General features: G+C 59.4%; 4 protein-coding genes across 9 annotated transcripts; 2 read left to right on the forward strand and 2 right to left on the reverse strand.

The window, feature by feature from the left end:
* Positions 1–230: 230 nt before the first annotated feature.
* Positions 231–5,158, forward strand: MLST8 (MTOR associated protein, LST8 homolog). Of its 3 annotated transcripts, none has more exons than XM_033101432.1 (10): positions 231–553; positions 1,361–1,479; positions 1,970–2,144; positions 2,314–2,362; positions 2,446–2,608; positions 3,051–3,126; positions 3,209–3,361; positions 4,170–4,294; positions 4,450–4,613; positions 4,756–5,158. In XM_033101432.1, the coding sequence occupies exons 3-10, from the start codon at positions 2,016–2,018 to the stop codon at positions 4,872–4,874; spliced, it is 978 nt and encodes a 325-aa protein (XP_032957323.1). In that variant the 5' UTR covers positions 231–553; positions 1,361–1,479; positions 1,970–2,015; the 3' UTR covers positions 4,875–5,158. The 3 variants fall into 3 exon arrangements, with proteins under 3 accessions (XP_032957323.1, XP_032957321.1, XP_032957322.1); XM_033101430.1 differs by having other exon boundaries at positions 234–553; positions 2,311–2,362; positions 4,756–5,155; XM_033101431.1 differs by lacking the exons at positions 231–553; positions 1,361–1,479 and adding an exon at positions 1,490–1,632 and having other exon boundaries at positions 2,311–2,362; positions 4,756–5,156.
* An 83-nt stretch (positions 5,159–5,241) lies between these two features.
* BRICD5 (BRICHOS domain containing 5) lies at positions 5,242–7,698 on the reverse strand. 2 transcript variants are annotated; one of them, XM_033101435.1, is made up of 6 exons: positions 6,751–7,698; positions 6,457–6,579; positions 6,092–6,247; positions 5,919–6,005; positions 5,484–5,637; positions 5,242–5,383 (listed from the first exon to the last, which is right to left on the reverse strand). In XM_033101435.1, exons 1-6 carry the CDS (start codon positions 6,799–6,801, stop codon positions 5,289–5,291), a joined length of 666 nt encoding a protein of 221 aa, XP_032957326.1. In that variant the 5' UTR covers positions 6,802–7,698; the 3' UTR covers positions 5,242–5,288. The 2 variants fall into 2 exon arrangements, with proteins under 2 accessions (XP_032957326.1, XP_032957325.1); XM_033101434.1 differs by having other exon boundaries at positions 5,904–6,005.
* An 893-nt stretch (positions 7,699–8,591) lies between these two features.
* Positions 8,592–11,159, reverse strand: PGP (phosphoglycolate phosphatase). Its single transcript, XM_033101433.1, has 2 exons — positions 10,003–11,159; positions 8,592–9,893 (listed from the first exon to the last, which is right to left on the reverse strand). The coding sequence occupies exons 1-2, from the start codon at positions 10,766–10,768 to the stop codon at positions 9,568–9,570; spliced, it is 1,092 nt and encodes a 363-aa protein (XP_032957324.1). The 5' UTR covers positions 10,769–11,159; the 3' UTR covers positions 8,592–9,567.
* Positions 11,160–15,469: 4,310 nt separating this feature from the next.
* On the forward strand, positions 15,470–25,275 carry E4F1 (E4F transcription factor 1). 3 transcript variants are annotated; one of them, XM_033101241.1, is made up of 14 exons: positions 15,470–15,770; positions 18,191–18,342; positions 19,328–19,433; positions 21,740–21,933; positions 22,028–22,148; positions 22,242–22,394; positions 22,484–22,653; positions 22,970–23,179; positions 23,427–23,532; positions 23,678–23,895; positions 24,116–24,314; positions 24,391–24,533; positions 24,606–24,668; positions 24,747–25,265. In XM_033101241.1, exons 1-14 carry the CDS (start codon positions 15,614–15,616, stop codon positions 25,101–25,103), a joined length of 2,349 nt encoding a protein of 782 aa, XP_032957132.1. In that variant the 5' UTR covers positions 15,470–15,613; the 3' UTR covers positions 25,104–25,265. The 3 variants fall into 3 exon arrangements, with proteins under 3 accessions (XP_032957132.1, XP_032957134.1, XP_032957131.1); XM_033101243.1 differs by having other exon boundaries at positions 15,472–15,770; positions 22,335–22,394; positions 23,424–23,532; XM_033101240.1 differs by having other exon boundaries at positions 15,476–15,770; positions 23,424–23,532; positions 24,747–25,275.
* The last annotated feature ends 629 nt before the right edge of the window (positions 25,276–25,904 follow it).

Raw genomic sequence — 25,904 nt, forward strand, 5'->3', positions numbered from 1 at the left:
GGGTATATAGGTCTGTGGTGAACTATCTTGGCTATGGAAAGTGGAGGTGTCTCTGGGGACTTCAAGGAACAATGTAGCACAGAGAGCCAGATCTGAGCTGGAGTAGAAGGGCCCGAAGCAGGGATAGTATTGGAAGCCCCAGAGGGTGGGCGAGAGGCCCAAGACCGTGTGGCGTGCAGAGATAATAACTCTGGAGGGCACCAGCACTCGAGGGAGGGCAGAGAAAGAGACTGAGTGCCTGGGCAAGCAGCTAGGCGACCGGAACTTTCCAAGAGCAGTGCTGTCAGCCACTGTGCAGACATGTCAAGATTGCAGAAGAGAAAATATCAACTGGGTTTGGCAGCATGAAAAGGCCAGTGACCTTGTGACATTTCTACTGGAAAGCTGGGGGTAAAAGACATACAGCAGGTCGAGGAACAAGTGACAAGTGAGGATGCACGTGGAGCCAGCAAAGCAGTGCAGGCAGCTCTTTGAAGGAGAGTGCTGGCTGGAAAGTTCCGTCGTGTTAGGGTACTGAAAGGCTGAGGGAAAGGAAGGAGTGGAGCTGGAGAAGGTACTGGAAGGAGGGTTCCCAGGACCCAAGGTTTGGGTGGACGGGCGCGGATGGGGCCTTGGTCAAGGGGCCAGAGGAGGGATGGGGGTGACGCAGCTGCGTTTAAAGTGGGGGGGGGGGGGGATACACGGTGGAAGAGCCTGTCTCAAGGACTCTTATTTTTCTGTGAAAGAGAGAGATCACCACGTGCGTGGAGTGTGGGAGACTGGAATGGAAAATGTGGCATAAGGGACCCCAGTCTAGGAGGGGTCTGGGCTAAGTGGGGAAGCGGGGGAGGGGGGGGGACGGGGCAGATATGTGGGTGGGGGAGTCCCCCGAGGGTCAGGACTGGGCTGTACACAGGCCTGAAAGGGCCCGGACTAGGGATGCCAGATCTAGCAAATAAAACTACAGGGCTCCTAGTTACATTTGAATTTCATGTAGGCAATTAATAAAGTTTTAGAGTATGTCATGTGATACTGGGGACATACTTACACTACGAAAATTAATTTTGCTTCTCTGAAATTCAAATGTAACTAGGCGTCCGGTAATTTACCTGGGAATCCTGACCGGCGTGAGGAGTAGGGGAGCCAGGCAAGGGAGGGGGTGGCGTGACGGGCCTCGGGACCCAAGCCTGGAAAATGGGTAGCCATGTCACAACGGTGGGGTGCTCTAGCGGGGAGAAGGCGGGGGCCGCTGCCTTGTTCGTCCACCCCGCGCCAGCCCCAGACGCCAGCTACAGGCAGCACCGAGGCTTCGACTGCTTCTTCCCGGACGGGAGGGGCCCCCGATACCAGAACTTTGGTCTCGTCCCACCCACCCCCGTAGGCCCGTGGTGTCGCCCTAATGGCCTATCGATAACTCTACGCTCGGCCTCAGCCTTTATCGACTCACTTCGGCTCCGCTCGCCGTCCTGGACCACGGCGGAGCGCAGAGCCGCGTGTAAGGTACGGAGGCCGCGGGACGAAGGCTGGAAAGCGGCTGCCGGGTGGCCGGGAGAGCGCGCCCGGGGGACGCGGGCCCAGCGGGACGGAGCCAGGGCGCTCGGCGGAGCACTGGGGAGCGCGAGGGGCCCGCCAAAGAGCGCCCCCTCATTTCAGGTCTAGCCGCCGGCTTGCTACGCATGCGCAGCCGCAGTGTTCGGCTTTCCTGTCGGCCCGGCTGCCGCCTTGCGCACGCGCGGCACGCCCCTGCGGCAGTGCGGCACCCCGGGTGTGACTGCCCCCTGCCGGCGGTGGATGGGGTGGCGTCTCGGCCAGGTCCGGGGGGGCCAGGGAGGACCACAGGCCTTGGAGCTGGAAGCTGCCCCGGATGGTTGTCACGCATGCCCCCTGAACTTCCCCGAGCCTCAGTTTCCCTTATCTCTGATCTCTCAGCAGCAAGTGGACCTATAATCTGTGGTATACCTCAAATATTCCTCGCCTTTCTCTTTTCTAGATGCTCTGACCTTTGATCCCTGCCGAGTTTTCTAAGCAGCCACAACATGAACACGTCCCCAGGCACGGTGGGCAGTGACCCAGTCATCTTGGCCACTGCGGGCTATGACCACACGGTGCGGTTCTGGCAGGCCCACAGTGGGATCTGCACCCGTACAGTGCAGCACCAGGACTCTGTATCCTCGACGGGAGGTTGGGAGGGTGGTGCTGGGCGGGCCGCCGGGTGGGGTGAACAGCCTGGGCAAAGGCCTGGAGTGGGAGGATGCAGCTGAGCCAGAGGGGGCAGGCCTTGAGGGCCCCTGGCCCCGGGACAATGCTCGGCGTCCTCCTTAACAGAGCGAGCAGGTGAACGCGCTCGAGATCACCCCTGACCGAAGCATGATCGCTGCTGCAGGTACCTGCACCCTCAGCCCAACCCCTAATGTAGAGCGGGTTGCTCTGGGCACAGCCGTGCCTCAGTGGGGCCTGTACCCACAGGTTATCAGCACATCCGCATGTACGATCTCAACTCCAATAATCCCAACCCCATCATCAGCTATGACGGGGTCAATAAGAACATTGCGTCGGTGGGCTTCCATGAGGATGGCCGCTGGATGTACACCGGAGGAGAGGATTGCACCGCCCGGATCTGGGACCTCAGGTGTGGGAGCCTGCTGCATGGATATGTGGGGGTGACAGCCAGGCTGGAGGCTGATTCAGGTTGGGTCCCCTCCAAGCAGAGGCTGAAACAGGGTTTGCTGTGCGGGTGGTTTATTGAGGGCAGTGAGGAAAGCAAGTTAGGGCAGGGAGGAAGCAACACAAAGATGAGCCCAGCCTCAGCCTGATCCCACGGGAAGCTCTGGAGAGCAAACTGCATCAAACAGCAAGTTCCACCTCGGGGCAGGGTGCCAGTCTTTATGCCCCTTTTGGGGCATAAAGTCAGTCATTGGCTTCAGGCGGCCCCTAGGGAAGGCTGAGCCTCCCAAGTATTTCTTGGGGGGCACCTCCTCTCAGCAGAGGGACAAGGATAAATGGCCAGGGAAAGGACATCTGGGTGGGGCACCAAGAGCATCTACTACAGACAGTGTACTTCTACCCCGAAGGTCCCGGAACCTTCAGTGTCAGCGGATCTTCCAGGTGAATGCACCCATTAACTGCGTGTGCTTGCACCCCAACCAGGTGAGGGGTATGCACAGGGCTGGGTTCCCCGGGGCTTTGGATGGCAGGGGTCCTGCCCTACCTCACTTCCCCTGCACCCCAGGCGGAGCTCATTGTAGGTGACCAGAGCGGCGCCATCCACATCTGGGACTTGAAAACTGACCACAATGAGCAGCTGATCCCGGAGCCTGAGGTCTCCATCACATCTGCGCACATAGACCCAGACGCCAGCTACATGGCAGCAGTCAACAGCGCTGTGAGTCCTGGGGTGGGTGCAGTAGGGGAGGCCAGCTCAGCACCCAGCCCCTTATTTCCCTTATTCCCCACAGGTGGGCTTACACCCCAGATGTCCCTTAGGCCCCGCCCCTGGCCCCACGGTCCTGCTTCCCCCTCCTGGGCTCCAGCTCCAACCTAGCCACCAAAGTCACATGCCACTTCTCCCTACTTGCGATAGCCCATCAGCAGATTCCATTTCCGGAATCTCTTAAGTCTGCCCCTTTCCTCCTCCCTATTGCCCCCTGCTCCAAGTTTCCCCTGTCTCCCCATCTCTGACTTCCCTCCCTCCTCTCTGACCTCCCCCACCCAGCTCCCTTCGCTCTCTGCCACCAGAGCATCCTTCAGTAGTATCAGCCTGATCTCGTTTCCCTGGGTCCTTACCATGGCCTCACGGCTGTGAGTTGGCCCCTGATCTCCTGTCCAGACTCATTTTCTCCCCTTAACATCCATTCAATCACTGGTCCCACGACATCCCCAGACTGCTCTCTTCTGAGTCTTTGACTGCTGTTCTCTCTCTCTGGGGTGCTCTCCTCCCATCTCATTCTTCACGTTCCAGTTGGCCAGCAGCATCTTCCAGGAAGGCTAGGCACGGCCTGCCTTCTGCTCTCAGCCCAGCAGGTCTTCCCTGCATGCAGGACCAGATGTGCCTGCCACATGTCCCCAGCCCCCACATCCCTGTGCACAGCCACAGTGTTGGACGGCGGCCCCTAGATCGGGGTCCACCTGCTAGGGCATCCTTCCCCATGTGTCAGACTAGAGGCTCCTATGACTTTCCTCCTACCCCTCAGGGGAACTGCTTTGTCTGGAATCTGACAGGCGGCATTGGCGACGAGGTGACACAGCTCATCCCCAAGACCAAGATCCCAGCACACACCCGCTATGCCTTGCAGTGCCGCTTCAGCCCAGACTCCACGTGTGTGCGGGGCTCCTGGGGATGGGAGCCCTCAGATGGCTTTGGGAGGAGGGGACCTGTCTAGGGCTGGGGGCTTGATTGGTTGGTGGAAAGCAAGGGGTGTAGGGTTGGAGTAACTGATGATGACACCCCCGCCACCCTCACCCCTACCCTAGGCTTCTCGCCACCTGCTCGGCAGACCAAACTTGCAAGATTTGGAGGACATCCAACTTTTCCCTGATGACAGAGCTAAGCATCAAGAGCAGCAACCCCGGAGAGTCGTCCCGAGGCTGGATGTGGGGCTGCGCCTTCTCGGGGGACTCCCAGTACATTGTCACTGGTGAGCCCCACCCATCCTGCCTTCCTGCCCCACTAGCCCACTGGCAGCTGCTGCTACTCCCCTGCCACCTGGGAGCTGGCCTCCAGCGTGGCCCAGCCTGGGGCTGCATTCTGACCTGTGCCCACGCTCTCCCTCCTTGCAGCTTCCTCTGACAACCTGGCCCGGCTCTGGTGTGTGGAGACAGGAGAGATCAAACGGGAGTACGGCGGCCACCAGAAAGCCGTGGTCTGCTTGGCTTTTAATGACAGCGTGCTGGGCTAGCCTGTGTCCTGGTGCGATTGCAGGCAGCCATCAGACGGCATCGGCTGATGAGGTCAGAGTGCACTCCCACAGGCTAGCGTCTACCCGCCTGGGCTAGCTGGACGGACTGACCTACCCTGGCCCCCGTGGCCGGCCTCGATCGGCAGGCCAGGCTGCCTGGGGGTTCTGGTAGCCCTCAGTTGTTTATCTGGATGTGACAGGGCTCGGGAGGCCGACCCGAGCCAGCCTGGCTGGTGGCCCCCTCCAAGCCAGTGCTTTCCCCCCTCCCTGCCCCTGTTTTGTGTCCTGAATCCACAGAGAACACCATCATGGTAACGTGGAGGGGTTTATTAACCCCCACCGGCGGCTGCCCTCCACAGTACTGGCGACAGAGCCAGCTGGCTGGCCGGCCTGTGGGCTGGGCGGGCTGGGGGCTCAGTCTGGGAGGTAATAAAAGCAGACGGACACGCAGACGTTGCTTGGGAAGCAGATGTCGATGCACAGGTAGATCAGCCGCTGCCTCTGGGGCCCTGCGGGAAGGGGACTCCATGAACCCCCAGGGGCTCCTTCCCCTCTCCCAGACTATCCTGTGGGATCCCAGGCCTCTCCCCACAGCCGGCCCCGACTCACCCTTGGCTCGACGGGCCCAGTAAATGGGGGTCTTCTCGCAAAGGTGCCTCACCGAAGCCCCCACCTGGGCAGGGTCCACCTCATGGCTCCCAAGCACTGCTAGCAACTCCTGGGCATAGCACGTGTCCTGGCTGGGGCTGTGAGACCCTTGGGCCTACGGAGAAGGCTCTGCTGGGCCATGGGCCAGGGACACTTGCACTGCCGCCTCTGGCTGGGCAGGGCCCATGCATCCCTGGATATGCCAGCAACGTGCCAGCCCCGCCCTCAGCTCTTGTCAGCAGCCTTAGCCAAGGGAAGATAGAGCTTCTGTTCCCCTGAAACTGGAGCCCCAGCCTGCCCTGGGCCTGGGCTGTACACAGGACGCTTTGTCTGGCCCCCGGCCCAGGAAGCTTGGCCATGTGCAAGCAGGGGCTGGCTCACCCTTGAGGTATTCACCAGAAGCTGCAGGGTCTCACGATCTCGGGGCTCCATCAGGCGGAGGAAGCAGGCCTGGTGCTCCGCGGGGCGGTAGCAGACACAGCCCTGGGGAGGCAGGCAGGTGAGGCTGGTCCACCTGAATACCCATGGGCAGTGACCTCCCCCCCACCCCCACCCCTGGGCCTACTCACGCTCTGCCCATCGAACAGCACTGCCCAGCTGCGATTGCTCTGAGCTGGGGTCACCCTGATGGTCGCCACGTTCCGGGCCACATCCACCTGGGCGGTTTGGTTGGACTGGTACACCCTGGAGCTCGGGAGGGTCAGATGGAGAATCTGCAGCAGTGGCTGAATGGAAGCCAGAACTCAGCCAGGCAGACTGGGGCAGCCCTTCCCTCCCCCCTCCCCCAGCCCTGCTGGGAGACTTCTGACCCTTCCATCCATCTGTCCTCCCACCATCAGTTCAGCTCCGAGCCCTGGCTCCACCGGAGAGCTAGATGTGCTGGCCTCTCCCCCGCTTCCCACTGCCCACACCCGCCCTGGTTCTGAGGGCTCACCTTGGAAGGCCTGGGAGCAAAGCCAAGAAGCCCTCCAGCCACAGCCACCACCGCGGCCAGGGCCAACAGCAGCAGCAGCAGGCCAGCAGCTCTCCAGCCCCCATGGCAGGGCCTGGGTTTCACCTGAGGGCACATTGCAGTCAGTGGGCGCCTGGAGCGGAGGCCTGGGAGCAGGCTGGCTCGGGGAAGGTAGGGGCTGAGGTGTGGGAGATACGTGCCACCCTCCTGTGGCTGCTCAGGGCATGCCCGGGTCCTCGTCCCAGGAGAGGGCACTCGGTGGTGGGAAGCACTCACCCTGACAGGCCCAGGCCCCGGGCCCTCTGCACAGCTGCTCCCCTGCTCCATGCCGCAGCCCTGGTGACAATGCACTGATTGTCTGCCGCCCCTTGGAGTCAGCCAGGGTGCCTCAGATGAGCCAAGCAACCGTCCTGGCCCCCTCCCCTCCTGACCCCACTGCCTCCTCCCCAGCCCAGCTACCTGAGCCAGGACAGCCCTCTCTCCACCTGGGGTGGGGGAGTAGTTGCTTGTCACCGTGCCTGGCTCTCCTGACACCTGCAAACTAGAGAGCACATGGGCCTGGGAGGGCGTGAGAGCATGGCAGTCATGGGAGTCAAGTCCCACTGAATGGCACAGAGGGCAGCCCGGGCCCGGCCACGACTTTGTAGTCTGGTCCGGGCAGATTTGATTTTTCTTCAAGAGGCCTAGTTGTTATCTTCTCAGGTTATCTCCAGACTCCCAGAGCTGGGCACAGGGCCTGGCACACAGCAAACCATCAGTGTGTGTTTCATGACAGATTGGTATTGGACTCTGCTCCACCTCCCTTATTGCCTCCCCATGCACCCCAGCGGATTCCCAGACCCCAACACAGGATGGGTTGGGGTTGCCCAGCATCCCACAGGGCTCATGCCTGAGACCAGGATGGCTTTCGGGAGCCTCTGCTGAAGTACAGGGCGCCTACTTGAACCTCCCTCACACCCGGGGATGGTTAGGTCGGCCTCATGTCCACCAGCCCCTGCCCTGCCCAGCGTGGCTTTGTCTGTGCTACAGCCCTGGCTCCTAGCTTGCATCTCCAGCCAATTGAAAATGTGGATTGCAGGTCAGGGCCCCCTGGACACTGGCATTTCACAATATGGGTGTCCTCATCAGCTTTCACAACAGGAGTGTCCTCCAGTCCTTTCCTACTCTGGTGGTGCCGTTTTCCACAGTTCTTTTGAACCTCCCTCTCTGTAATGAGCCTGAAATGGAGTTGGGTTTCCAGCTCTGGAACTGAAATCCCACAATGGCCCTCGACTGAGTCCTCCCACCACCCCGCCTCCAGCTAGACAGCGGCAGCCTCTGGGTGAAGGCTGCTGTCAAGGCGAGAGCAAGGCACACCAGTCAGCGTGGGTTGGAGAATTTAATATTCATTTGGGTTCACACAGTGCAATAGGGGCAGAGATGGGGTGCAGAAGAGGGAGGTCTTGCTGGCTGCCGCACCTACAGCGTGTTCCTGGTGTGGGTGACAACGCCCTGATAGGCCTGCTCAATATCCGGACCCACCTTGAGCCGACCTCGCAGAGCTAACGTCAGCACCACCAACCTCACAGGCGCTGGCTGCCCTGCTGTTGCCTCACGGCATAGTCTGAACCCCAGACTACCCCAGGCCCGGGCGGAGCTGAAGGCTCAGGATACCCTTTATTGCTCTGAGAACTCTTAGAGAACGAGTGAGGGAGTGCTGCCACCCCGGGACTAGGAGAGAAGCCAAAGGCTGTGGGCAGACACCACTGGGTGCAGGGCGAGGCCCTGGGAAGGAGTTGGCCCGACGGAACAGCTTCCCAGGCTCTACCCTACAAGTGCAGCTGGAGAGTCTGCTTATCAGGCCTGTTCCCAAAGGTCAGCAACTTAGGGAACAGGCAGAAATGGCCAGGGTCCCCTGCCAAGAACCCTTGATTAGCCGGTGGACCCTGCCAGTCCTCCAGCTGGCCACCGACAAGGGCCTCCAAGGCCAAGATAGTTGTCCTCATGGACCAATGGCATCTAACCCCCACTGCAATCGAGGGTATAGGAGGACAGGAAGAGATTGGATGCTCTGTAAAAGGACTTCCTGTCTTGGCAACACGTCTTTCTTTCCCCACCTACGGGGCACCCTGGGTGACAGGCATTCCTTGGCCAGCATGACTTTAGCCATGGTACCGACTATGGAGCAGAGACTTCATTGAGATGTCCCCTACGAGACAGAGCGCAGCTATTAACACACTTCAGTTTCAATTCCAATCCTTGACAAAGTTGTTCCTAAGTTTTAAAAACATTTTTTGGTACCAACACTGCTCTGAGCTTCCTGCACAGCAGCCCAAAGTTCAGTGAAGGCATTCATGCCCTCCTGGCCATTCAGCCAACAATATGCTCAGTCCAAGTCACCTGGGCTTAAACACACATCTGAGAAAGCCAAGGTGTAGCTGGAGTGAGTTGACAGAACTGTGCAACCACGTATGAGGAGCTGCAGTCCTGGGCTTTTGAAACGGAACAGACAATTGTGACATCAGAGTGGTTTTTAAGGAAGTGTGGGGTGCTGGTGAGGGCAGCGCCCCACAGACCAAGGACAGGGAGACATCACCAGGAAGCAGCCTCGTCCTCCACTCCCGTGCTGCAGATGGAGCTGGGTGGGACGCAGCAGCAGGCTCCTCTGCTGACTACCACACCCATGGAGCCCTGGGGTCGGTTTGTACAAGTTTCTCACAACAGTCAAAATAATCAGCCCCTCCTCCCCCCCTTTGCCTTGCAAAGGGGCTTGATCCCTGAATGAAATTTTCAGTAATATAGGACCCCCCCTAGACCCGCCTCAGTCCCATCAGCAAGCCCTGAGGTTATCTGAATCTTGCTCTTGCCAACAGCAACCAAGGCCCAGGACCCCCACAATGCCCTCCAAGCTTAAAAGTGCATCTTAAGATATAAACATCTGTAAGAAAATCGCCCCCCGGACATTTACTTACAAGGTTAACAACTAGTGCCATTGCTTAAAACTCCAAGCGTACTCTTTAAAGTCACCTAGCTGAGCAGATGCTTGAGCCCCACCTATTAATTTGGTTAAGTGATTAATTTTTTTTTATTCGGTAGATTAAAGACGCTAATTCTTTAACCTTGAAGGGCTGGCAAAAGGTCGGCTATGCTGTCAACATAGAAATCAGGGACCATTTTCCTCTTGGACACGCAGTCACTTTCCTGATTACTCTTCACATCCCCTAGAGTGGAAACTCCGGTGAGGGTCAGGATGGTCTTCAGGCCACAGGTGACACCCAGGAGGATGTCTGTGTCCAGGCGATCTCCCACCATGACGGTGCGCTCCGGATTGATGCCGTATTCCTGGGACACGCAGTCGAAAATGAAGCGGCTGGGCTTCCCTATGATGTCAGCCTGGCGCTGGGCGGCCATCTCCACGGCTCGGACCAGACAGCCCGTACCTGCGGGGCGGAGGAAGAGGAGAAGAGGGGGGAGGAGAGCGCCCGGGGTCAGAGGACCGGAGGGGCCCGCCGCCCGCCCTCCAGCCTCCCGCCCCCAGGGCGCACAGACCCGCGATGAAGCGGTCGTTCTCGAGCGGGAGCCGGTTGTCCATGTTGGTGCCCACGAGCAGACAGCCGGGCTGCTGTAGGTAACGCAGGGCCTTGGTGAGCTTCATGTAGCTGAAGTGCGGGTCGAACCCCACCACGACGGCGCGCACATCGGGCTCCAGCGGTGCGTCCAGCCAGGCGTCGGGGCCATCGCCCTGTAGGGGCTCAGGCCCCACGCCCACGCTAGTGATGCCCACGGCCTCCAGCTCCGTTGCCAAGGCCGCGCTGCCCAGCACATAGGCCTTAGGGGCCCGCGCGCCGGCCAGGCGCTGCCGCAGGTAGAGCGCGGTGCAGTAGGCCGTGCCAAAGACCTCGAGGCCGGCGCCTGATCCCGCCGGGCCGCCGAAACCCAGGCGCTGCAGCTTCTCGGCGTAGGCCTCACGGGTCTTGCTGCTGTTGTTGGTGATGAAGCCGAGGCGCTTGCCGCGAGTCCGCAGCGCCGTCAGGGCCTCGGGCGCGCCGGGTACGGCTGTTTCGCCGCGCCACAGAACCCCATCGCAGTCAAACAGCAGCGTGTCCACCTCGGCCAGCAGCGTCTGGGCCCGCTCGGCGCTTAGCCGCACGCAGCGGGCGTCGTCGCCACCGGCGTCCGCCATGGCCTCCCGCTGTCGGCCGCCACCGCCGCGGGCCACTACTGCCACCGCCGCCGCCGCCGCCGGCCGCCGCCACCACCGGCCTCTCCTCGCAGCCGCCCGCCGCCACGCCCGCCCCGCCCCCGCCGCGCTCATTGGCCCCACGCCTCTCGCGCACCGCCCATTGTACGCCGCCTGCGCCAATCCGTCCCCGGCTCCTTCGGGCTGCCGGAGCTTAGCGCCAACTGCCGCGGTCCAGCACAGGGAGGAGGGCGGCCATTGGCTATAGGGACAGCGGATCACCGGTGATTGGCTGGCAGGGAGCCAACCGGCATTCGGAGTGGAGGGCTCACTGCGGAAACGCTGCGGAGGAGCCGGAGAGCGGACGTAGGGGGCGCAGCTCGCCGATTGGAGGCGCGTGGTCAGACTAGGTGACGGAGGCCCAAAATCGAGTGACCTCGGGCCTGCACGGCTGCTGATTGGCTCGCTTCTCTCCGCCTTGCGGGCGGAGTTCTGCGCGGGAGCACAGTGGGGCGGAGACGCCGTCTCCTTGGGCGGGGGTCACGTCCTCGCCTTTGCCTGGGTGGCGCCGGACTGTGCCCTCCGCCCTGGATAGGCTCCGGACGCGTATCAGCGCGCCGACTAATTATGGCCAGTCCAGGCAGCCAACCCGGGGAGCAACTCAACAAGCCTTGCGTTCTAATTGCCAGACCTTTGCAAAAATGCTTTCCCTGTGCCTTAGTGGTCTTGTGAACGAGTAACTATAAGGCAGTGGGATTAGGGTCTAAGAGAAGGACGCTACCTAGAACACAGCACTCAATAATTGGTCGCTATTAACATCATTATTAGGTTACTGTTACCTTTTATTGAGTAATATAAAGTGTATAAATCTTAGGTGTGCAGCTTGATGGAATTTTTACATATCTATACGCCTGTGTAAACACAACCCAGTTCAACATATAGACTATTTCCATCACTCCAGAATGTTCCCTCACATCCCGAGCCAGTCAATAGCAGATACCCCTCCCCCAACCACTTTTCTAACTTCTGTCACCATGGAATGAGTCATAACCTCCTTTGGCTGTTCTAGACCATCTTAAAAACAGGATTTTACTGTGTAATCTTCGGGTCTTGCTTCTTTGGATTAATAGTCTGGAATGCATCTTTCTTGCTGCTTTTGTTTTCATTGACACTTGGGTCGTTGTAAGAATATATCCCTGTTGATCTGTTCTCTAGTTGATGGACATTTGGGTTGTTTGCACTTTGGAGCTACTGTAAATAATGCCCCTTATGAATGTTCTTGTTCCTACACTCACTTGTGGACATAGGCATCCATTTCTTTTCAGTAAATACTTAGGAGTGGAATTGCAGATTCATAGGGTAGGTGTATGTTTATCGTTATTACTTTCTATAGGGCTAATTGGCAGAATAATAACCGGCCCGTTTCCTGAGAATCTCCAGTGTGCCAGGTGATACAGATCCCTAAACCCTAGTGTGTCAAACCCCTGCTCTCTCTCTTGATCCCTAGGTCTCCATAAAATTTTCTCTGGACCTCCATCCCACCCTCAAGCCCATGAGGTAAAGCCAGGGACCTCGGTTCCCGGAGGGCCCTGCTTGTTTACATACAGCCTGTTTCTGTTGGTCTCTGCTGGCCTGGGAACTCCTGAAGGACATGGCCCACAAGGGCAGGTCATGCAGCATATTCCTGCCTGGCGCACCGACCACCCAAGAGGGGAGCACTTCCCTCCCTGTGTCTTCCCACTCAGTTTTGGTGGTCTAGCTGCCCCTGGAAAGAACTGGATTTGACAGAAGATCACAAACCCTGCTTTAACCTCCCAGAAACATCTAGTGTATGTGGTACACTAACCAGAATGGGAAACATTGCTGCTGTCCAGCCAAGGGCTGGTTTGTACAATACTTGCCAGGTTGCCTTGGTTTACTGGGTGCTCAGTAAACATCTAGGCACTGAGTGCTGCTAAGCTTACCTGCATTACCTTGTTGGAATCGCAGGACAGCCCTGAGAGGCAGGGGCTATTAGTATCCCTATTTATAGATGAGAAAACTGAACCACGGAGAGTCACCAGCTGGACAACACAGAGTTGGGATTAAACTCAGCTGACCCCAAAACTGCAACTGTTTGGTTTAACATCTCTTGTAGGTTGTAGGGATTGAGCTGGCACCGTGGGAGAGGTGGAATGGTCAGTCTTGAGACAGAGGACAAGGTCCTGGAGATGACAGGGAGATGACGGGGGGAACTGACCTTGGGTGAAGTGCCCTGCACACAGTAGGTGCTCAGTTTTTACTTGCAAATGGATGGAGCCAGGGTCGCCCCCAAGGGAGGAAGCTGTAGTGCAAGTGGAATGGGGCATGAATGTAGGTGGTACAAGAACGACACTATTTAATCTTAATAGCATTTCATGTATTTAAATTGTATTAGAAAATACAAGTAGCCATTGAATCTGAGTTTTCACAGATGTTATCACTTCTGATGAGCTAAGCAAACAAGTAGGGTTACAGAAAAAAGACTCAAGTGGCAAAAAAAATTTGGATACAATCTAAATATTTTTCAATATAGGATTGGTTAAATAAAAGTTCACCCAAGGAATGGAGATTGAGCAGCCATCATAAAGGATAAAGGAGTTCCTGTCAAGCTCTGGCCACAGAAAGTCAACACAGTATCAACTATAAAATACATAGTGTGCAGTTGGAACCCACGCTGAGGGCAGGGCGAAAAAGGAGGCCATCTGTGGGGGGGGAGGAGTCTGGTCTCCCTGCCTGTCCCTGGCCATTCTTCCTTCCAGTAACCTTATGCCGGTTCACTCCTGTGTCTGCTGGTTTGCCTGGGCTCCATGGAGGCAGGGCCCAGAATTCACCAGTCAGGATGCCCTTTTCTGACCCCCAGGGAGTAATCAAGCAGGAGCCATGGCCTGCCCCTAGCAACTCTATCCCACAGGTTCTTGAGCACACAGCAGGGCAGACTCTCTGTCTCCCTGGGCCAGCTTCTCCTCATGTCCACCCACAATCAAGCTGTCCTGCCCTTGAAATCCTCCCCACTCCAGTCCTCTGGGGGGGCCACATCTATGATTCTAATGCTGTCTTCCACATTACTCCTCAGCACATCCTCAAGTGAGGTGTCCTCCTCGTCCTCCCTTCCCAGAAGCCCCTCAGATCCCATGTGCTCCGCAAGCCACCAACTGCTCCTTCCTTTTGTCCCTCTTAGAGACCATCCATCCCGGATCTTCCTGCCTCTGTTGTGGCCCTGAGGTCCTTTTCCTGCACGGCAGTCAGAGCGATACCTCTGAAACGCTGACTGTCACTTCCTCTGCTTCATATCCTGCAATGGTGAGCAAGCAGCCTGCAGAAAGCAGCCCCATTGTTAATCCTAGTCTGACCTGTAGTCATCTGACCTGTGCTTCACACATCCCAGCTCCTGCCAGGTCAAGGTTACTCAGTTTCACAGCTGGGCAGCCCCAACATGGAGACAATTTCTGCTCGGTCCCTTCCCAGGGCAGAGCTGCCCACTCTCTGCCTGGGCCCTCTTCCAAGCAGATTGGACTTCCTGGAGGGGACCAGGTCTGATCCACTTGAGTTTCTGGAATCCAGCATTGGGCAAGGCCACAGAGATTAAGCCAGAAGAGGTCCTGGAGATGACAGGGAGATGATGGGGGGGGGAACTGACCTTGGGTGAAGTGCCCTGCACACAGTAGGTGCTCAGTTTTTACTTGCAAATGGAAGCCCTGTGGGTTTCCAGCCCATGGCTCTGGAAAGACCTGGGTTAGTCTCCAGTCTGCCCTCGGGAAAGTGTCCTATCAGTTCTTTGCCTCAGTTTCTTCATCTTGAAAATGAGAATAATTGGTGTCTTAAATGAGAAACTCCTATAAAGCACTTAGCTTGAAAGAGCTAATTAAATATTACCTTAGAAATGAAAGGAACTTGTCTGAGCACGTTCATGGCAGCACTATTCACAGTAGTAGAAAACGTGGAAAGTACCCAAATGTAATGAATGAATGGTGATCTAACCATATAATGGAATATTATTCAGCCATAAAAAGCAATGAAGTACTGATACACGCTAAAACTTGGATGAACCTCGAAAATATTATGCTAAACGAAAGAAGCCAGATGCAAAAAACCACTTGTGTATTTCTGTTTATGTGAAACGTCCACAAAAGGTAAATTCAGAGACAAAAAGTGGTTGCCAGGAGGAGAATGGGGAGTGACTGCTAATGGGTACAGGTTTTGTTTTGGAATGACAACAATGTCCCGAAACTAGATGGTAGTGATGGTTGCACAACATTGTGAATGTACTACATGTCACTAATGATAAACTTGACGTGTATTTATCACAACTTAAAAATATATGCAAAAGAATAAAAAGCTTAGTAAAGCTACCTGTGAGCCATCCCAAACCCGGTTCTTTTCCCATGACCCAGGCAATCATCAAGGGAGGTTCTGAACCTGAGTGGGTCTGGGGACGGAGAGCACCACACTACCGGTTTGAGCTGGGGCGGTGTTTCCGCAGCCGGCCCTCCCCATCTCAGACCCCGGTGGGGCGCCCGCGGCCGCAGCACCCGCTCAGGGCTGGCCTAGTAACACCATCTGCACCCTTCGCACTTTCCTCCGGCTCTCAGGTTCCGGAAGCTGGAACCCAGCCCTTTCCTGGCCCCGCCTCAGCACTCCGTTTCGGGGGCATGGCCACGCCCTCGCCGCGCTAAGTTACGCCCCGCAGGCCCTTTCCTGGACCCGCACCACCGCCTGTCAGTCCTCTCCACCGTAACCACGCCCCTCAAAAGCCCCGCCCGTGATCTCTGTGTGAGCGTGGCCCCGCCTCCGCGGCTCCAGGCCACACCCTCAGGCTTCCCTTCACCACCTGTCCATCAAACTCACCATGGCCCTGCCCCTCCATCCTCCGCTCTTCGTCCTCTCTCGCAAGCCTTGGCGCGGCCCGTTGTTATGACGACACGGTCGTAAATCCGCCATCTTCCTGCGGCGCGTTGCGACATGGAAGGCGCGATGGCAGTGCGGGTGACGGCCGCGCATACGGCAGAAGCCCGGGCCGAAGCCAGGCGGGAAGCGGGCGAGGGCGGGGTCGCGGCGGCAGCGGCAGCCTTGGCCCCCGGCAGCTTCCTCGGCCTCCCCGCGTCCTTTAGCGAGGAAGGTAACAGGGCCGGACCGGGCGGGGCGCGGCCAGTGTGGGGACGGCTCAGGCGGAGCTGGCAGAAGCTCGGATGGCCTGAGCTGCGGGCGCGTCAGACTCTCCCAGACCCGGATTCCTTGCGGACCTTCCAGGTCCTCAGGGCACCCCTCAAAGCCCTCCACGAGTCCCCGGTTTCCTCTGACCCTCGGGCCTCTCCTGCGGGGCGCCCGTGACCCCCGTGCGCGCCAGTGCTCATTCACAGATGCCCAAGCCGCTGGGGCTGTCGGTGCAGACCTCCACGATTGCCACCACTGCCAGCCCTGCCCTCTCAGGCCCGCGCCCGGCCCCCTTCTGCTTCCAGGGTTGGTCAAGGCCCTGCCCTTCTCTGGGCCCCCTCCCACTGCACCTGACAGGCCGCTAGGGCCCTGGCGACGGTGGGTGTGGCTGGGGGCGCCAGGAGGACGGGGCCTCGGGTTTCTCCAGGCTCTGGGCTGGCCCCTGGGGAGGAGAGCTGGTGCACTGCAGCCAGCCTGCAGGTTCTGTCCCAGACCTGCCACTGTCTAGCTATTTGATGCTGAGCAGGTGACCACATACGCCTCGGAGCCGCCGTTTCACATTACAAAATGGGGATCCTGCCGCTGATAATCATGAGTCACTTACCTGCATTAGTTGTTTTCATCCTCAAACCAAGCCCGGATGCCACTGTTATTATTATTCCCATTTTGTGGATGAGGAGTATTGAGGTTAAAAAATGTGAAAGTGACCAAGTCACCCAGAACTGGATTACATGACGTCAAGACTGTGACCCCTCAACACACCCCTCTAACTTCTGGGTTCTGCCACCTCATAGAACGGTGGTGAGAATGAAAATACAGCATGTATGTAAATCGATGAGAACAGTGCTGGGACACACTGAGGGCTCCTTCACAGGGACACTGATAATTGGAGATAGAACTTGGGTCTCTGCCCTCTGAGCTTGTGTCATGAGGCTGTAGACTGGGCCAGACAGGAGGGCGCTGGCTTGATATGGGGGGGGTGGTCTTTGTCCCCACAACATTCATGTTCTCGGTACATTTTTTTCTTGCTCCTTCTTATTCCAGCTTGGGGAGGGGCAGTGCCACTGGGGGCAGGGCCAACCTGAAGAAGGGTCTCTTTGGAGGATGCTAGGCTTGCCCATGGCCTATCTCAATGTCACATGGGCTGGGTGTGTCCCCATCTGTGGTAAGAGTTTCTTCAGCCGCAACAACCTGAGTCTGAGCGGAGCGGCAACTCATACTCAGTGAGTGGGCTGGGAGGGTTAAGAGGGGGGCGGACACCTCAGTGCTTGGCTTGTGACTGTGAGCCATCTTGAAGGGGACTGCCCTCTGTCAGGTGGCCTGTGGGCGAGTCACAGCTATGGTTTGGCCCTTTGTTTGCTCTTTAATTCAACAGACCTTTACCACGCCCCTTCTGTGTGCTAGGCCTGGGTTTGACCTTGGTGTAGGACTGCACGTGAGGTGGTGGGAACTGGCGGGCGTCTATGGGAGCAGAAGGAACACCTCCCCACCCTTTTGTCTAAACAGCAGCTTGATTAGACCCGCGTGTTCAGGTTCTGACCCCAGCGCTCACCAGTTGGGTGGCTTTGAATCTCAAGTTGTTTCTCTGGAGTGGGAATAGTCGTCTGCTTCTTCCCGGGGTGCTGGCAGGCGGTAGGGATTCAGGGAGCAGGAGGGCTCTCCTGCAGGACTTGGGGCAGACACTGGCTAGTCAGCCCAGAGGGGGAGGGGCCCAGGTGCGATGGCCCTGAGTCCTGGAGCCCCTCTGAAAAGTTCTACCCTCAGCACCTACACCAGAGCAGGGAGGTGCTGCCTGTTTGGAACCAAGGAAGCACTAAGTGAGAAGAGCATGATCATGGGTCAGGGCGCCTGCTCTCCTGTGTTTGTCAAGGGCTGGCCTCTCAGTCAGAGCCCTGTGGGCACCAATATCCTCCCCCCACTGTATTCTGCACACGTGCACTGGGTCAGCCCATTTTACAGATGAGGAAACAGACCTAGACACGGTCACTGAGGTGCCAGGGCACATGCAAACCCCATAAACCCTGGTCCTGCATTGTCCCCAAACCAGCTTGGGCAAATCCCTCCGCCTCCTAGCTGCTCCCTGGGTCTCCCGCTCCCCCTCTCTGAAGTGGGGGCTTTGGGCACTACAGTCTCAGTGGATCCCTGCAGCCGGAGTGTATGGTTAGGGCCACCTCCTGCTGGTGCTGCTCTCCCTGGGGTGGGTGCCACCTCTGCAGACCTCCAGAGGATGAGGCCTGGTACCCGGGTACCCAGGCCCCTAAGAATGTTCCCAGCCCGTCTGGGAGGGCCGGGGAAGGGGCCTCTGGTTCTGATGCCACCCTCGGCGTGGATTTGGCCTGGGGCTGGAGGTCCTGCCCAGCCCCGCTCACTGCAGGCTGGTTACAGATGAGGACGACGTGCACAAATGCGGCCGCTGCCAGGCGGAGTTCACCGCCCTGGAGGGCTTCGTTCAGCACAAGCTCCAGAAGGTCTGTCAGCGGGCGTCTCAGGAGACCCTGCCTGCCACCCCTGCGGCGGCTGCGCTGCTGGGCCCGGAGGTGAGCCCCCCCCGCCCCGCCTGCGAACACACACACACAGACGCATGTGCTGCACCTCCTCCTTGGGCTCACCTGATAGCAGGAGGAAGAGGAGGCGGCGTGCTGCCACAGACCTGTGCAGCAGCTTCCCTGTGACATGGGGGCGGGCAGAGGACAAGCCTCTGGTTGTGGGGGAGGGAGGGTCTGGCCCTGCCACCAAGAGCCCGCTGGTACTCTGGGGTTTCCTGGACGGCCCAGCCTTCTCAGCAACCTCTGGCCAAGGCCTGTGCAGTGGGGGCCCGGGGACCCTCCTTTCTTGGAGCCCAGGGGTCTGTCCTGGTTCAGGAGTATCATGGTGGCTTTTGTCCTTTGGGCCTGTCTGTTGTCCTGTACACACAGTTCCTGGGGATCCCACAGACAGAGCGTGGCTTTGTGGGTCTCACCACCACGTCACAAAAAGGGCCGACTTTGCTGGGCCCCGTGCATGCCCGGGGCTGTTCCCACACCGTGAAGGTCCATAGCGCCCCTGCATGCTGGGCACGCTTGTCACCCTTCCTGCAGAGAAGTGGGAAAGGCGGCTCTGAGAGAAGTCATTTGCCTCAGGTCACCACAGGGAGCGGCCCAGAGGACAGTGGGCCCAGAGTTGTCTCACTCTGACCCTCTCCTCCAGGAACGTCCCCAGCCCCACACCCCCAGGCCCTTGAGCCTGACTCCTGGTTGGGGCTGGTGGGTTTAGGTGCTGGAGCTCTCGTCACTTCCTCCTGGAGTCCTCCCCCTGGGCGCTTGGTGCTCTGTGCTCCCCAGTAACCAGAGGCATTAGGGTGATGGGGCCGACCCCCTGGGCCAGGCTGGGAGTTGGGTTCAGAATGGTTCTGTTGGCGAAGCTAAGAGCCCCCCACCCCCAGCCATCCTGCATGGACAGAAACCCAAGCCCGTGCTCACCAAGCCAAGGCAGCTCTGGAGCCCTCCAGATGAGTCCCCTCTGTCCCTTGTCCCGCATTGGTAGGTGGTCCCGGCGGCAGCAGGCCCAGAGGAGCCCATCACTGTGGCCCACATCGTTGTAGAGGCAGCTGCTCTAACGGCAGACATCAGCCACACGCCCGAGATTGTTGGTAAGCTGGCACGGCCCCACTGGAGCTGTCTACTGGTGGCTCTCAACGGTGAGGTGTCGCTGACCTGGTGGCCATCTGTGCTCCGGGCTGGAGGCTGGGGACCTCTGCTGCCCATGCCCCTCTGCTCTCCCGAGATCAGAGCCTGGCCTAGGAGGGCTGAGGCCTCGTGCATACCTTCCGCAGGGCAGGACTGCAGGAGGATCGGGCTTTGGGCACCAGGCCCTGCCCCGCTAGCAAAGGGGAAGCACGTGGCCTGTGGCCTTGCGCAGCCCTAGGGTACGCCGGGGCCTTGGGGAGTCCTCACTTTGTGCTGCTTCCCTAGACTGTTTCTGACCTGGTCCTTCTGGAATCTTCCCCACTTCTGCCATCCCCCAGCTTCCTGCTCCTGCCCCACAGTTGGCTCTGGAGGGTCGGGGGTGGGGGTATTATGGGATGCACCTGCTCCTCCAGCTTGGCCCTGACCTGCTCTCTGCCCTTGGCCTTCACCTCCCCAGCGCTTACTGCCTCACATGTGGCAATTCCTGCCCTAATTCTCACAAGGCTTTTATGAGCATACAACGCCAAGTCAGCTTCTTTGATGGTGTTTTTAAAGTTAAAGTGCCTCCTGATGTGCAGTAGGGGAGGGGATGTTGAGAGGTCTGGATGGGGTCACACATTCATTAGTTGGGGATAGGCCAGCGTGCGTGGGGTGGGGGCATCCAAAGGACAGCCCGGGGCTGGGGTAGGTGGAGGGAGCCGGGGGCTGGGTGTGCGCACAGCAGTGGGGGGCGGCTGGGTTGGGCCTGATGCCCTGGGAGGTGGGGAAGGGAACGGTGCTTACCTGGGGGACCTGCTGGGCAGTGGCCTTGGCAGGTGCGTGAGTGGGCTGGGCAGATGGACAGGAAGCCGGTTTGGGCAACAGGTAGAACTTGGCCTTGGGAAACCCTTGGGACCAGCTGGGGCAGGAAGAAGAGGTGGAGGAAGCGTGGGGGAGGGGAACCTCAGAGCAGGCTTTTCTGCCAAGGTCCCACCTCAGGGAGGCATCTGGACACCTGTCCTTATCTCCATGTTGTCTTTGCCCCTGACATTCCTGTGGACGGATGTTCACCTGGGGCCACTCTGGGGTAGGAATGTTGTCATGTGGGAGGTGGGGCTGTGCTCCAGCCCTGGCGTGGCGTTTGGTTTCTGGGGTAGGTGGTGTCATATAGGAAAACAGGTTTCCTGGGTTTGGGCTGCAGCTCCAGGCTCCAGACCCCTGGCCTACCAGGCCCCTTCTCACCACCTGGCCCACAGCCCACATCTGTGGCTCAGCAGCTCTGAGGGCTCCTCTCCGGCACCTCTGCTTCTCTCATACCCTTGGAAGTTGCCCCCTTTGCAGACATCCTGGGTGCCCCAAATGTGCCCATGATGTTAACTGCTCAGTGGTCCAGGGTCGGCCAGAGTCCTAAACCGCCAGTTGCCAGTGTCCTAGGGCTGGGGGTTCTGTCTCCTCCCTGGGCTGGGGGACATGGTCAGTGGGGGCTGCTGGGACTGTGGGGGGCTGGATACCCACTCCTGCCTCTTCTCGGGAAACAAACTTGGATTTCGCTTGTTCCGCCTTCCCTGACCCCTTGGTCTGCTGTGCCTGTCCTTTTGGAAGTTCTCTGCTGGGGTGGGGGAAAGATAAAGTGTCAGATGTGCCAGTCAGAGCCCAGATGAGAGATGCCCTGAGTTGTTTCTGAGTCAAGCACTTCCATTCTGTTTGGAGAGAATGGCTTGTCAAAACACTGATGGAGAAGTCTTCTAAAAAGTGGCTTCACAAGCATTTCCCACTGTCATTTTGATGAGCAGAAATTGTGAAGTGTGTTTACAACTTAGCTTTGCACATTGTCAGATTTCTTCGACACCCGCAGGAAGTGCAAAAGCCCCACTTCCTTCCTCAGGCTGTCCTAGGTGTCTGGAGCATTCATCTTCCCAGGCTAGGACCTTCGCCTCCCTGCTTCAAAACAGATGCCAGATGGCCACCTGGAGGCATTTCCTCCTTACGAGAGCGTGAGCCGGGGCAGCGAGCAGGCCAGATGGCAGTGACATGGGCTGGCCTGTCTGCTGCCTCTGCTCCAAGCTCTCTGTTCCCCTTAGAGGTGGCAGGACCCCTCTAGTCCTGTGCTCCTCTTGGCTTAGGGGAGGGGGCATCTGCTCGCCGTGGTCTCCCCGTTGGACATATTCTGGCAGCCTGGAGCTTCTCCGGGCAGCTCCACCGTTCCGCCAGCAGCGTCCCTGGTCTGGGATCCCAGGGAGCCGCAGGGCCCTCAGTATCCCAAGGCTCAGGCTGACCCACTTCTCTTTAGGCAGTGGACACATCAAAGAGGTCATTGTGGCTGCTGAGGCAGAGGCAGGCGACAGCGAGATGGCAGAGGCCCTAGGCAGCCCTGACCGCCAGGGGCCCGGTCTGGCTGGGCAAGGTGAGCAGGCGCAGGTCAAGCTACTGGTGAACGAGGATGGCCGCTACGTGTGTGCGCTATGTCACAAGACCTTTAAGACGGTGAGCCCGCAACCTCGGGCTGTGCCAGCGAAGGGGGCCAGGCTTCCTGCCCAGGGAGGTCCCTGAGCCGCGCTGCCCTCCCCTCCGACCACAGGGCAGCATCCTGAAGGCCCACATGGTCACCCACAGCAGTCGCAAGGACCACGAGTGCAAGCTGTGCGGGGCCTCCTTCCGGACCAAGGGCTCGCTCATCCGGCACCACCGGCGCCATACAGGTGAGCGACCTGGGGCACCGCTGCCCCCTGGTGGGGGGGGCGGGGCCGTGGCTCCAGGCCTGCCCTCCACGCCTGACCCCGTTCTCTCTGTAGATGAGCGTCCCTACAAGTGTGCCAAGTGTGGGAAGAGCTTCCGGGAGTCGGGTGCGCTGACCCGGCACCTCAAGTCTCTTACCCCATGCACAGAAAAAATCCGCTTCAGCATGAGCAAGGATGTGGTGGTCGGCAAAGAGGACATGCCTGCAGGTCAGCGTGGTGTGGGCTCCCTGGCCCAGCCCTGGAGTTGCCCTGGTCAGAGGATTTTCTTCAAGGACTCTCTTGGTTCTGCCTTAAAGGGTCTGGTGCCTCCACCATGGGGAACGTTACATCGTCATCGGCGACAGGCGAGTCCATGGAGACGTCGCCCGTGATTCACCTGGTGACAGATGCCAAGGGCACCGTCATCCACGAAGTCCATGTCCAGATGCAAGAGCTTCCCCTGGGCATGAAAGCCCTGGCCCCGGAGGTGGGGGCTGGTTGGGGGAATGGCCTCTCTGCTCAGTGTCAGGCTGTGTTCTGGGCGCTGGCTCCAGTGGGAACCGCACTGACCTGGGCCTGCCTTCCTGCTGCTCGTCTGGTTGCAGGGCAGACAGGAGACCAGTGGCTGCCGGGGGAGGGAGGGGTGCGTGGACTGGACCATGGGCCTCCAGGGGCCATTCCTGAGTGAGGATGTGGGGTGTGCACAGTGGTTCGGGGCTGCTTGGGTCTGCCCTGTGTGGTGGGTACAGGTGGGTACCATGTGCCACGCCGCCTGGCCAACCTCCCTCTCTCTGCCTCCGCAGCCCCCAGGCCCTGAGGAGCTTGCCTGTTCCAGTGAGGACGGTCGGGAGAACTTGCTGCACCAGGCCATGCAGAACTCGGGCATTGTTCTTGAGCGGGTCTCTGGGGAGGAAGGGACCCTGGAGCCAGCCCCTCCTGCTGCGTCCAGTCCCCAGCCCCTGGGAGACGGTCCCCCAGAACTGCCACTGCTGGAGGTGGAGCAGGTGGAGACAGTAGGTGTCTACGTTGCTGGTGTGCCCCTTTCTGGGTGCTGAACCTCAGGTGTATGTTGGCCTGGCCTCCGGCATCCTCGCTGTTCTCCCTGTGGTCACTTTCTGCAGTGACTTTGGCCCCTGAACTGTTTACTCCTGAGCCCAAGATGGAGAGCCTGCCAAGGTGGCAGCGCTTTGGGTCTTTCCTTGGTACTGCTGGGGCGCAGGCTGCAGTGGGTTCTGGAGGTGTGCTGTGGTCTCCCAGCAGGTGGCCACTGAGGCCTCAGCTGTGCCCAGGACGCACCTGTGCCCTCAGTGCAGTGAGACCTTCCCAACGGCGGCTACCCTGGAGGCCCACAAAAGGGGCCACGCAGGTGGGTGGCAGGAGGGTGGGCCGCTGGGCAGTGGATGGCCTGTGGGTGACCGGATGCCTCCTCGGGCAGTGGGAAGGCAGCAGGCTGTCAGGGTGGGGCCCTGGGGGTGGTGGTAGGCCTGGCTTGATGATGCGTGCGGCCTCAGGGCCGAAGCTGTTCACATGTGCACAGTGTGGCAAGGCCTTCCCCAAAGCCTACCTGCTCAAGAAACACCAGAAAGTGCATGTGCACGAGCGCCGCTTCCGCTGTGGGGACTGTGGGAAGCTCTACAAGACCATTGCCCATGTCCGTGGCCACCGGCGCGTCCACTCCGATGAGCGACCCTACCCCTGTCCTGAGTGCGGCAAGCGCTACAAGACCAAGGTGGGCCCTTTGGGCCTGGCTCCTGGCCTGTGATCCCCCACCCACTGACCCCCGCCCTGGGCCGGATTCATCCCGTTCCTGCCCCAGCTCTCCTTGGTCACCCCCTGGTCCCCAGCCTGGCTCCTCCCCTCGGCCCATGAATCCTGCCCCCTCCCTGGTGCCCGAGGGCAGCCTGAGTCGTGGCCGAGGCCACGTTGGCCCTGATGGTGGGTCTCCCCAGAATGCCCAGCAGGTGCACTTCCGGACACACCTGGAGGAGAAGCCGCACGTGTGCCCGTTTTGCAGCCGAGGCTTTCGGGAGAAGGGCTCACTCGTGCGGCACGTGCGGCACCACACGGGCGAGAAGCCCTTCAAGTGCTACAAGTGTGGCCGTGGCTTCGCTGAGCATGGCACGCTCAACCGGCACCTGCGCACCAAAGGTTGGGGCTGGTGGGAGGAGGCGAGGGAGGGCAGGCCGCCAGCCCTGCCCAGCCCTGACCAACCCCCCCACCACAGGGGGCTGCCTGCTGGAGGTGGAGGAGCTGCTAGTGTCTGAGGAGAGCCCCACGGCAGCCACCACCGTCCTCGCCGAGGACCCGCACACCGTGTTGGTGGAGTTCTCATCCGTGGTGGCCGACACCCAGGAGTACATCATTGAGGTGGCTGTGGGGCCGCTGGGGCTGGGCCGGGGTCCCGGGGCCGGCCAGGCTGACCTCTGACTCTCTGTCCAGGCCACCGAGGACGACACCGAGATAAGTGAAGCCACAGAGATCATTGAGGGCACCCAGACAGAGGTGAGGGGCTGGGGAGGATGGGGCGGGGCAGCCCGGCACCCTCCCCACACTGGGGCCTGAGCCGTGAGCCCCCCACAGGTGGATAGCCACATCATGAAGGTGGTGCAGCAAATTGTGCACCAGGCCAGCGCGGGCCACCAGATCATCGTGCAGAACGTGACCATGGACCAGGAGGCGGGGCTGGGTCCGGAGGCAGCTGCCGCCGACACCATCACCATCGCCACCCCCGAGAGCCTGACGGAGCAGGTGGCCATGACGCTGGCCTCGGCCATCAGCGAGGGCACTGTGCTCACGGCCCGTGCAGGTGCAAATGGCGCCGAGCAGGCCACCGTGACCATGGTTTCATCAGAGGACATTGAGATCCTGGAGCACACAGGCGAGCTGGTCATCTCCTCGCCAGAGGGCCAGCTCGAGGTGCAGACCGTCATCGTCTAGCGTTGGCACCTCTAGGGTCCCACTGGGCTGGGCTGGGGCACGGGCAAGGACCTGAAGCACCCTACTCACGCCTACCTGGCCTGGTATGGAGAAGACGGGGCACAGAATTCAGATGTTCAGAGATGTGGGAGTATAAATACGTTTTTGTTGCTTTACAATAAAACATGAAAACACACCACTTGTGATGTTGCAGCAGGGGCAGCCTTCGGCACTGGTACCACTGCCCTGGCAGGTTCCCTGGTGTCAGCACCTGCCTGCCCAGGCCACCCTCTAGACTCGTGCCTGGCCGCCCGCCCAGTGCACCCGATGAGGCTGGCGGCACCTTGGCGGTGTGTGGGTGTCGCTGGCATGTGGACAGGCAGCCTCCTGCTGGTGCCCTACCCACCGGGAGCTGTGGCCCCAGCTTCCTGAGGCCCACCAAAGTGCCCTGGGGTAGGGCACCGAGGCTGGGGGGCCAGGAGCCTCTGATGAGATGTAGGAGAAGCAGCAGGAGACACGGGGACAAGAATGGGGCTGGTCTTTCCTAATTGCGCTGCTTGCATCCCCCGAGTGGATGTAGCTCCAGGAGAGAGATTCTGGGTGACCTAGTTTCTGGGGGGTGGGGACAAGAACAAGGCCTGGACCGTGGGTTTGGCTGGTCCTCTCCCCCAGTTGTGACACAGCTCTTGGGATGTTGGCAGGGGCTTCTGAGTCCTGGTTCTGACAGACTTGGGGGCCCAGAGCAGGCTCAGGGTGGATCCGTTGTCACCTTGCCCTGGGGTGGGGGTCTCCATGGGAATGAGAGCCAGAAGTTCTGACATT

This window comes from Rhinolophus ferrumequinum (assembly GCF_004115265.2).
Source record: "Rhinolophus ferrumequinum isolate MPI-CBG mRhiFer1 chromosome 15 unlocalized genomic scaffold, mRhiFer1_v1.p scaffold_54_arrow_ctg1_1, whole genome shotgun sequence".
In the NCBI taxonomy this organism is placed as follows: domain Eukaryota; kingdom Metazoa; phylum Chordata; class Mammalia; order Chiroptera; family Rhinolophidae; genus Rhinolophus; species Rhinolophus ferrumequinum.

Excerpts from the sequence above, each read along its gene's own strand:
- BRICD5 (XM_033101434.1), bottom strand. The coding sequence starts at position 6,801 with ATGGAGCAGGGGAGCAGCTGTGCAGAGGGCCCGGGGCCTGGGCCTGTC. Across the intron at positions 6,006-6,091 it reads TGCTGTTCGATGGGCAGAGC|GGCTGTGTCTGCTACCGCCC; the intron begins GTGAGTAGGCCC and ends CTGCCTCCCCAG. Across the intron at positions 5,384-5,483 it reads CTGGGCCCGTCGAGCCAAGG|GGCCCCAGAGGCAGCGGCTG; the intron begins GTGAGTCGGGGC and ends CCCTTCCCGCAG.
- MLST8 (XM_033101430.1), top strand. The coding sequence starts at position 2,016 with ATGAACACGTCCCCAGGCACGGTGGGCAGTGACCCAGTCATCTTGGCC. Across the intron at positions 2,363-2,445 it reads AAGCATGATCGCTGCTGCAG|GTTATCAGCACATCCGCATG; the intron begins GTACCTGCACCC and ends CTGTACCCACAG. Across the intron at positions 3,362-4,169 it reads TGGCAGCAGTCAACAGCGCT|GGGAACTGCTTTGTCTGGAA; the intron begins GTGAGTCCTGGG and ends CCTACCCCTCAG.
- E4F1 (XM_033101240.1), top strand. The coding sequence starts at position 15,614 with ATGGAAGGCGCGATGGCAGTGCGGGTGACGGCCGCGCATACGGCAGAA. Across the intron at positions 23,896-24,115 it reads GCAAGCGCTACAAGACCAAG|AATGCCCAGCAGGTGCACTT; the intron begins GTGGGCCCTTTG and ends GGGTCTCCCCAG. Across the intron at positions 24,534-24,605 it reads CCCAGGAGTACATCATTGAG|GCCACCGAGGACGACACCGA; the intron begins GTGGCTGTGGGG and ends CTCTCTGTCCAG.
- PGP (XM_033101433.1), bottom strand. The coding sequence starts at position 10,768 with ATGAGCGCGGCGGGGGCGGGGCGGGCGTGGCGGCGGGCGGCTGCGAGG. Across the intron at positions 9,894-10,002 it reads GAACGACCGCTTCATCGCGG|GTACGGGCTGTCTGGTCCGA; the intron begins GTCTGTGCGCCC and ends TCCGCCCCGCAG.